Below are 9322 nucleotides of genomic sequence, written 5' to 3'. Positions count from 1 at the left end.
CAGTTTAAGGTGGAGAATTGGACTACGAATCTTTTTTCTTTATTTTCAATCAGTCTTTCTCTACTTACTTTTTGTTGGATTTTTCTGACAATGATTAATTCAGCTGGACTTTATAGAACCTCGTCTGAACATTCATTTATTGCTCACTTTCGGGCCCTTTCCCTTCCTTGTAACGCCTGTGTATAAGTAGTGTCCAGGTTCCTAGACCCCAATCAACTATAACAATAAATTTAATAAAAATAAATAATTATTTTATTTTGGTTGCTCGTTCTTTTAAAATTTGTGTTTAGCTATTTAAATCAATTTAATAAATACATATTAATTGCAATATTTAATTTAATAATCCTAAATAACTGTAATATTTTATTGAAATATTATCGATTTAACACTAACTTATTGGGAAGTTATCAAATTACTACATGTTTTTTTTTTCATTATATATCAAATCACCATTATTGTTTAAACTTATCAAATTGAAATATTTTAAATACCCTTACAAGTTAGTCATCATTTTTTTAAATATAGTTAACTATTTAATAGTAAAATGATAAAAATAAAAATATTATGTGGTAAAATATTATTGTCAAAAAATCTTAACGATATGTTAAAAAATATTAGGCGAGCATTTAATAATATCTTAAATCTTTTATAGAAATTAAAGATGATATTTATGAGAAGACACTACTATTAGGTGAAATAATATCGTTGACGTGACCAGCATTAAACGGTATTATTTTCAAAAAATACAAATTCAAAAACAATACCAAACAGGCCCTTAGTTTCTTTTCTTCAAAAGTGGATGACTCCGAGCACTCGAGCACTATCATTTGATGTTACTTGGTTAGCCATCGAAAATGAAATCTGATGCTTTTAGGCAAAAAAATCTTTATTTCTCTGATGAATATACATGAACTGTTAAGAGAAAGCCTGTCTGCGATGGACCCATTTCCACGTTATTTATTTTTGTATTACTCATTCAGTGATACTTTGACTGGAGCGAAGGGGAAATAATTTCTTGATCACTTCTCCTTGTTCTTCCCATTTGCTTACCAGCAAATAGATAAAGAGCGTCATCATATGCTAGAAATTTATTTCCTCTCAACTTTAAAATTAGATATCTGCCTTACATTAATAGAGTAAAATCTCTTTATAATATTAGTGGGGATAGAAATTTAGGTTGTGTATAATAAACTTGATTTAGATTATCTCAGTAGATTTCTAATTACAAATATCTAACAGATTTTTTTTCATAATAATATACATATCAGTGTTAAAAGGAAGAGCCCATTATAACTACATGATTTCAATCAAGCATCAACCGTACAAATTTCTTGAATATGTGCCATGTATAGAATGAGATTAATTGTTGAAAATTTCTGAAATGGCTGCATTGATGAAAATAGGAAGACATCGATCTTATGGAGTCCCTGGGAGTGAACAGCTATCGCTTCTCAATTTCATGGGCAAGAATTTTACCAAGTACGTTTTCATCCTATTTCTCGTTTGCACGTAAAATGCTGTTGCTAGGAAAGAAAGTAATTTTTTGATACAATTTAACAGAAGGGAGATTTGGGGACGTCAATTCAGAGGGTATTAACCACTACAACAAGCTCATTGATGCCCTCTTACTGAAAGGTTCACTACAGTCTCCTTTGATATTCACCACATGACGTCTTGTGTTCTCTATCTTATTTCCTCAATTCTGCACTTACAGGGATCCAGCCATTTGTGACACTGACTCAATTTGATAGTCCTCAAGAAATTGAAGACAAATACGGAGCCTGGCTAAGCCCTGAATCACAGTGAGAAATTTTCTGTGAGAGCATGATTTTGATTATGCTGCTGGAAATGATCTGATCATGTTAACGGTTCATACATCCCTTTTGTTTTTCCAGGCAGGATTTTGGATATTTTGCAGACATTTGTTTTAAATCTTTCGGAGACCGAGTGAAATTTTGGTTCACCATCAATGAGCCAAATATGCAGGTTATCCTTAGTTATCGTTTAGGCCGCCATCCCCCAGCTCATTGCTCGCAGCCATTTGGAAATTGCAGTCGGGGCAATTCAGAGGAGGAGCCTTTTATAGCAGCTCACAATCTCATCTTATCACATGCAACCGCAGTTGACATATACCGAACCAAATACCAGGTAGTAACACTAAAACCAATATTAGATCGAAACCCTGCTTTCTTTAGTCACCAATTCCAGGGATTAGCAGCTACAATAAACATATTGCAGTGTTAAAAATTAAAAAATATTTAAGTTTTTGGTGTAAGCTTACTGTGTCAGTGAAAGTCCAGAAAGATCAAGGAGGCAGCATTGGCATTATCTTAAACACTGTCTGGTTTGAACCCATCAGCAGCTCCACAGCAGACAAGTTAGCTGCTGAAAGAGCTCAATCCTTCTACATGAATTGGTTAGTTCTTTTAACTTCTCAGTCAATCATTTTCCATCAATGAACATGCAGAAGTGCAAACTTATTTTCGTCAATAAGGGTTTCATGAATCTTGGCTCTGATGCAGGTTTCTAGACCCAATAATACATGGGAAATATCCTGCAGAGATGATGAATATTGTAGGTTCCACATTACCAAAATTCTCAAGCAGGGATAAGGAGAAACTGAAGCAGGGCCTGGACTTCATTGGCATCAATCACTACACCAGTACCTACGTCCAAGACTGCATCTTCTCTGCATGCAAACCTGGACCAGGTGCTTCCAAGACGGAAGGATTTTGCCTACAAAATTCACAGAAACACGGTGTCCCCCTTGGCGAACCTGTGAGTACCTAAATTCATCACCATGATAACTGACCTTCCTGATGCATGTACAAGCTGCTGAAGCTTTTGGCTGTGCAGACAACATTATTTTGGCAAAATGTTTACCCGCAAGGAATGTGGAAGATAATAAAATACATTCAAGAAAGATACAAGAACACACCCATGTTCATCACGGAAAATGGTAAGAAAAAATTTCCAGGCCAGCTCATCACAATATTGCCACATATCTTCTTTAAAATGTATGATATCTTGTAGGATATGGTGAGATTAGCATGCCAAATTCCAGCACTGAAGACTTACTCAATGATGTCAAAAGAGTTAAGTACATGGCTAGCTACTTGGATGCGCTAATAACAGCAGTGAGGTAAGAATGTGGTAACACGGAATGAAATACTATTAAACAATCAGAACAAAAGGGTTATGCATTGTTTATACAGCTCCCAATGCAGTGCAATCTTTTTAATATGTAAACTCACGCAAGTACTACAATGGCCGATTTCCTTTCTTTCATATTTACACAGAGACGGAGCAGATGTTAGGGGCTATTTTGTCTGGTCCTTGCTGGACTCCTTTGAATGGACCTATGGCTACACATCAAGGTTCGGCCTTCACCATGTTGATTTTGCAACACTGAAGAGGACTCCTAAGCTGTCGGCGACTTGGTACAAACACTTCATTGCAAAGCATAAGCTAATCAAATCCCAGTCACCAAAGCATACTTCAAAACACCCCCAGTTCTAAGGGTATTCATAATCTTCTCTCCACGTTTATCTCAGACACAATAACAAATTACAAATATGGCCACACACAGCACATCCAGGAAAATGAGAGAATTCATAATTTACAATGTGTGAAGCATTCTAGAGCATAGAGATGTATTCATACTCTACTCTTAATCAAACTGAAAGTTGCTATTCTGAGAAGCAGCTTAACCAATATAGATTTCCATTATTCAATGCAGCATGGACTGCTTGTGGAAACATATAAAAAATCAACGGTTATTCAAAGTGAAGACAATTGCAGGCTGAATCAACTGAATATTTACCATTAATCACTCCAAGGGCAATGCCACAAAGAAGCAATTAAATAAGAAGTCATCAACATTATCATAGAAAGGAACGGGTAGTTCCTTAAAACACAATTACGCTTTTCATCACATATCTCAATGGCCACAAATATATAAAGGAGTTATTGTAGGCATAAACCATTCTACTTAATCAGATAGAGAGAGAAACACAGAAACAGTGATAGAGATGGTCTCTGGTAAAATCATGCTTTCATTGCCTTCTTCTACATCAGAATCTGAGTTCTCCAAAAACCACAGGTCATGATCTGTTTTCTCTGCGCAACATTACCAAATTTGCTCCAATTTTAGTTTGTTTCTATGTGGATTCTGTCTTTTGTGAGCTATACCTACATACATAAGATGCATCTTATTTATCAATGAACAATATTTTGAAAAATGCAAACTGAAGTCAGGACTCTAAATATAGTGATATGAGAGACAGACCTCACCTTCAGCTCTGAGAAAATAATGGAGTATCATTGATCTTCATACCCCAGAACCTACATTACACTTACATCTCCACCAAGGAGATCTAGCCTCATAACAGCACTCACCATCATCCCATGAGATATGACATGCTTGCAGACCAATAGCAACACTAGGTTCCTTTCCATGCTGTGAAATCCACTCGATCACAGCCATTTCTTTATCATCATCACTTGCGTATTCTTTCTGGCATTTGCCAAAGGGATTAAGCCCAGGGCTGGACAACTGTGCAATGGCAGCTGGCATGTACATCGAGTCACCCACAATCGGTGCACCACAGGCAGCCAGTTGTGCTCGCACCTGATCACAGCCTCAGGTTACATAGGCTTAGAAAAGAGTAGGTTAACATTTAGTTTATTCAATCCCATCCTACTCTCACATCTTATAACATAAAAAACTATGATTGCAGCTGCCATATACAATAAAATGAGAAAAATTGCTTTACAACTCTGACCACCATTTTCAACACAATATTAACATTGATTTATGTCTTCGACCAAAGAACCTGAAAATCAAGCGTATAGAACAAGCTAACTACTTTTTTCAGTTTCCCCCATAAACCCAGTCAAATATTCTGGGTTAATTCATTGAACCCTACACAACGAGGAACTTTCTGCTCTCAAGGTCAAACTTAAATTCAACACAATACTTTAGGAAGCATTAGAAAACAAATTGACAGGGATATTATCACCTTTTAGACCCAGCTCCAAAGCACAGATTGGCATTTGAAGTAACATTTATGGAAATTCTATAATGCAGGACTGACAACTGCAGGATAAATCAAACTTTATAATAACATAAAACCAGCAAAATTAGGTAACAAAAGGACAGATCAATAACCTGATGAGTCCGGCCAGTCAAGAGCTTGATTTTACACTCATATGCATAATCTCTTGATGGCCATCCACAGTCTTCTATAGAATAGGCTTTTCCAACAGTAGCATCTGGCCATGGTACTTTCTTGCATTCCATAACCTCAAGTTGGCATAAGTACCATCCTTTAATAAAATCTGCATGCAATAAAGCTCTTCTATATAATTAATTTCCCATATACGGAGACATGACAAAAAGTGCTTTCGACCAACTTACAAAAAGAGTACATTATCAAAATTGAACCTACCACATGACAACAGGTATTAGAAAGTTTTTACCGAAAGGATCTAAAGGAGAGAAACACAAATTCAGATATAAGTTCAAATTCACTTAAAAGATTAAAAAAAAAAAGAGGGAGCAGGGGTCGGCGGCACCTGGAATAAGGATGCAATTTGCTTCCCAATTGCTAATGTATCTCTCCATAAGATCTAACACCATTTTGTGATCATGATTTGAAAAACTGAGAAAATGGACAAAAAAGAAAGGAAATATGATGAAAATGTAGCGGCCTACAGTTTCAATTTTTTCTTTTTTTCGAACGAACCTCAAGGCCTACACTTTCAATTTCCATACGTGTTGATACTTCTTCATGAACCTTTGTTTGAACACTTACATGCTACACGTCTGTCAATCTAAGGGCTAGAGAATGCATGCTTCAAATTTCCAAACCATTTCTCTAATCATCAGGGCAAGGCTGAAGATGGTCTTACCTTCTGAAATAAGTCTTGGGGCAATATTAATAGGACGCATATAGTGAGTCATTATTCCAACTGGCAGAGGAGCAGCAGTAAGAGCAAGATAAAGCTTCTTCACCTTTTTCTCCTAAATAAAAAACAAAATATCATTTCAAAGCAAATGACTTCAGGGTATGAACAGAAAATTAATAACACTTAATAAATATGCTATATCAAAAATATATGGTTTCATCTGCCTCATACTCTATTGACACTGAAGGGGAAGCCCTAATAGAGAAAGACAAGATAAAATTTTCACCTTGCAGCTCCTGAGTTGCTAGACTATAGGCCCGTTTAGGACAGCTGCCCCAAACCTGTATTTTAGGAGAGAATCTCTCCTATAATGTAGGTTTGGCAGCAGCGGTCCTAAACAGGACTTAAGCTTTTCCAAAATAAGCTGTATAAATAATCAAATCCAAGAATTGGAATTAAAAAGTTACTCTGATTTTTCTGTGGAAAATTGAGCAGTACTCCTGAGTCCGGGCTAACACAACACTACAGAAGAATTATTAGTCATTATTACTTTGTGTATCAATACCAATAATATTTTTGTGTTCAATGATAAACAAAAAAATGTATTTATTCAAAAAGTCCACATGAAAAATGGGAAAAAAAGAGAAAAAACTATATTCTAATGACATTAAGAGCTACTATGCTAATGTTGTAAAATAGCAATACCAGCCCTCTGTGCAATTATCAATCTGATGGGTGGTCCTCAGAGGAGTAGTTAATCCCAAGGCACGAGAGGCAAATGTTGCACAACTTTCTTCTATGTTGTCTGTGGTTCCTCCCACCTAACCAATGTTCACAAGGAATAATTAGACACCACAAACAAAAGCTGACTAGTCAGAAAAGCATTTGAAAATGTACCAAATAAAATATGTCAAGAGGAAAAGGTACAGCATGGTCAACAGCATAAACAGGCAGAGGGCTGCTGACTCTAGCTCAAAACAGGACAATTTTCTCCTAAGATAAGAGTAATAATTAACTACTAAAGCACATTGCAAACAACTTATCACATCTTACATGCTGAAATCAGCAAATAAAGAAAATGAGATCTTAATTGATGAATTACATACAGATGTCCCAGCCGGTTTGTCCAAAACCACATGGGATTCAGTCACTGCTATGATTCTCGATTTCCAGTCAATGTCATAGCACCTGAACAAAATTCAAAGGTATTTTATATTGCTTGTCAGAAATCATAGTAAACATCAGTCAAAACTTGTGTTCCACCTTGGGAATCGCTTTGGGTGTACATGCACACGCAAGTATGTTCCGGCTTCAACAATCTGGTCCACATGAGTTATACGAAACGTTTTTTGTGCTTCTCGTACTGTCTTTCCTTTGATAGAAGATCTTTTACTGAGAACTGATGGATCCGTAACTTCTTTAAATACCCTCATCTGCTCAGGAGTTGCAGTTAGAGGAGGTTTTGGACATACAAGGGCATAATAAACAGCTCCAAAATGGATAAGATCTGCAACAAACCTTGAAAGAATGAAATGATGTATATATATCACTCCATTCTCATTAAAATCAGATAACTTTGGAAATACAACATACGTTACTTGAACCATCAATCAAAAACCTATAAATTTCAAACAGAGGAGCACTCACAGAGGGGGAAGATTCAGTTCTCTACAGATATATTCTAGAACAGGCCCTCCTTCTGAAACAACTAAATGTTCAACTCTTGGTGGACAGTTCTGTGAGGGGCATGGAAGCAAGCGATGATATTCAGGATAGCTGAAATAGAAAAATGCCAAAAGTCACGAAGCTTGATGATTAGGTGTCATTAAATAAAAGAAACATAGGGAAGAAGAGCTGCACACTTAGCAGGAATAATGGTAACAGATCAGAAATAGAAAAACAAAGCTTAATAGGTTAATATTCCCTGCATCCAACAAGATAAAATGCTGCACAGAATTAAAATTTACAACATTAAAAGTTCCATGAAACTGAAATTTAAAAGAACAACCAGAAAAATAAGTGCGCCAATTTTCAATTTTACAGCACCCACAAACTGGAATTTTCTTTTAGTAAAAGACTGAGATTCAAGGATTTATTCTCTTTCACTTTCGCTTCCTCAATTATTGGAGCTTCCAACAAAAGTGCAAGCTCAATCTGCCATACTTTAGCTTGAAGTTCAAATTGAAAACCAGAGTTTAGGGGGAAAAAATCCATAAAAATTACATTCAGACACCCTAAAAAGTATTGCCGTGTATTTATAATTTATTCAGCACCCACCAACAAAATGTGGGAGACCAAATCAAAAGAAAAAAAAAATCTTTCAGAAAAAGACAAAAAACAAAAGCTGAAATCATCTGCACCCATTTGAAAACAACAGCAGACAAAACTTAAGGAGTAGGCATTAAATTCCAACTTTTTTTCCTTCCTTTTCCCCAACTTTCTCAGCAACCAAACAAAGAACAAGTTAAAAAGTTTACAAATTTTTATTTGTCCCAGTAGCCGCCTTATTTTCAACGAGCACGAGCTTAACTTAGAGAGACAGCCAAGTGGCAAAAATGGGAAAAAAAAAAGGGATTTCGAGAATACCCATAAGACGAAGGAGTTGCGGCAGCAGCAGTAGCGGTTGTGTCTGTGTGAGTGAATACATGTCGTTTCCAGGATTCGCAAACAAAATTTCTGTTACTTGAAGAGAAAGATAAAACAACATTGCTCTTATAGATATTTCTATGACAAGATGCGTGTGTTGATGCTAACGTGCGCAGGAGGGATACCGGTGCACCCAAACTCCGGCCATTGTTTGTGAAGATCGAAGAGAAGCTCACGGAGCTCATCTTCCCGGGATCCCGTCCCGCCGTTGCTTTGTTTCAAGGTTTCGCTTTTGTTACTTCGAGGTTAAAAATTAGTAAATAAATATCGTTCCGGGTTCTCATTGGGCCGAGAATGGGCAAGGTCAACATGGGCTTACCAGTTTGGCCCGCCTAGAACTCGCAGATTTAAGTCTGAATTAAATAGTCGCAGATGCGTCGAAAGGAAGCAATGTAATTAATCCACGAGTGGAGGTGATTTTTCATCCCTCAACATATCTCATCAGCTCTATTTTTTTATTTTTTTTTATCATAGGAGCCCTACTTCTAAATTAATCCTACGACAAAAAATTAAAAATAATTTCTTTCTCTGAATATATCTCATCTAATTCCCACTTTTATCTTTATTACATTTTTTATCCTTTTTTTTTTATACCCGATCAAATAAAACTCAAAAATATGCTCATGTTAAAGATATTTCTTCTTAAGAGTATTTTTTTAAAAAACAATTATCATAGAAATCATTCATTATTTAATCAGTGACGTGAATAAAAATGTAAATTGGAAAAAAAAATAAAAAATAAAAGTTAACAACCTTCAAAGCAAAC

At 35.9% G+C, this 9322-nt stretch overlaps 2 protein-coding genes across 10 annotated transcripts in view; one reads left to right on the top strand and one right to left on the bottom strand.

The window, feature by feature from the left end:
* The window catches only part of LOC18052395 (beta-glucosidase 46), a 5389-nt gene extending 1659 nt beyond the window's left edge, over positions 1-3730 (top strand). For all 5 annotated transcript variants that reach the window (XM_024190254.1, XM_024190253.1, XM_024190252.1 and 2 more), the window contains exons 4-12: positions 1404-1479; positions 1561-1635; positions 1715-1802; positions 1896-2148; positions 2301-2416; positions 2523-2778; positions 2857-2959; positions 3034-3142; positions 3300-3730. In XM_024190254.1, the coding sequence (XP_024046022.1) occupies positions 1404-1479; positions 1561-1635; positions 1715-1802; positions 1896-2148; positions 2301-2416; positions 2523-2778; positions 2857-2959; positions 3034-3142; positions 3300-3519 (1296 nt within the window). In that variant the 3' untranslated portion in view covers positions 3520-3730. The remainder of the gene's footprint in view (positions 1-1403; positions 1480-1560; positions 1636-1714; positions 1803-1895; positions 2149-2300; positions 2417-2522; positions 2779-2856; positions 2960-3033; positions 3143-3299) is intronic.
* A 73-nt stretch (positions 3731-3803) lies between these two features.
* Positions 3804-8777, bottom strand: LOC18052394 (RNA pseudouridine synthase 6, chloroplastic). Of its 5 annotated transcripts, XM_006449001.2 has the most exons (11): positions 8497-8777; positions 7558-7686; positions 7429-7459; positions 7174-7343; positions 7017-7098; positions 6616-6731; positions 6378-6432; positions 5914-6025; positions 5171-5340; positions 4294-4630; positions 3804-4191 (listed from the first exon to the last, which is right to left on the bottom strand). In XM_006449001.2, the coding sequence occupies exons 1-10, from the start codon at positions 8739-8741 to the stop codon at positions 4331-4333; spliced, it is 1410 nt and encodes a 469-aa protein (XP_006449064.1). In that variant the 5' UTR covers positions 8742-8777; the 3' UTR covers positions 3804-4191; positions 4294-4330. The 5 variants fall into 5 exon arrangements, with proteins under 5 accessions (XP_006449064.1, XP_024046024.1, XP_006449066.1 ...); XM_024190256.1 differs by lacking the exon at positions 7429-7459 and having other exon boundaries at positions 4289-4630; positions 7174-7428; XM_006449003.2 differs by lacking the exon at positions 7429-7459 and having other exon boundaries at positions 7174-7428.
* Positions 8778-9322: the final 545 nt, after the last annotated feature.

This window comes from Citrus clementina, unplaced genomic scaffold, assembly GCF_000493195.1.
Source record: "Citrus clementina cultivar Clemenules unplaced genomic scaffold, Citrus_clementina_v1.0 scaffold_2, whole genome shotgun sequence".
In the NCBI taxonomy this organism is placed as follows: domain Eukaryota; kingdom Viridiplantae; phylum Streptophyta; class Magnoliopsida; order Sapindales; family Rutaceae; genus Citrus; species Citrus x clementina.
The sequence above is the reverse complement of the archived record's forward strand: the minus strand, read 5'-3'. Positions and strand labels throughout refer to the sequence as shown.

Bases quoted from the DNA above. Each gene is read 5' to 3' on its own strand.
- LOC18052394 (XM_024190256.1), bottom strand. From the start codon at position 8,741: ATGAGCTCCGTGAGCTTCTCTTCGATCTTCACAAACAATGGCCGGAGT. The intron at 7,099-7,173 runs GTGGAACACAAG...AATTTTGTTCAG, and splicing joins CACCCAAAGCGATTCCCAAG to GTGCTATGACATTGACTGGA. The intron at 6,026-6,377 runs GTAACTTTTTAA...TTTTTTATTTAG, and splicing joins TTTTCCACAGAAAAATCAGA to GAGAAAAAGGTGAAGAAGCT.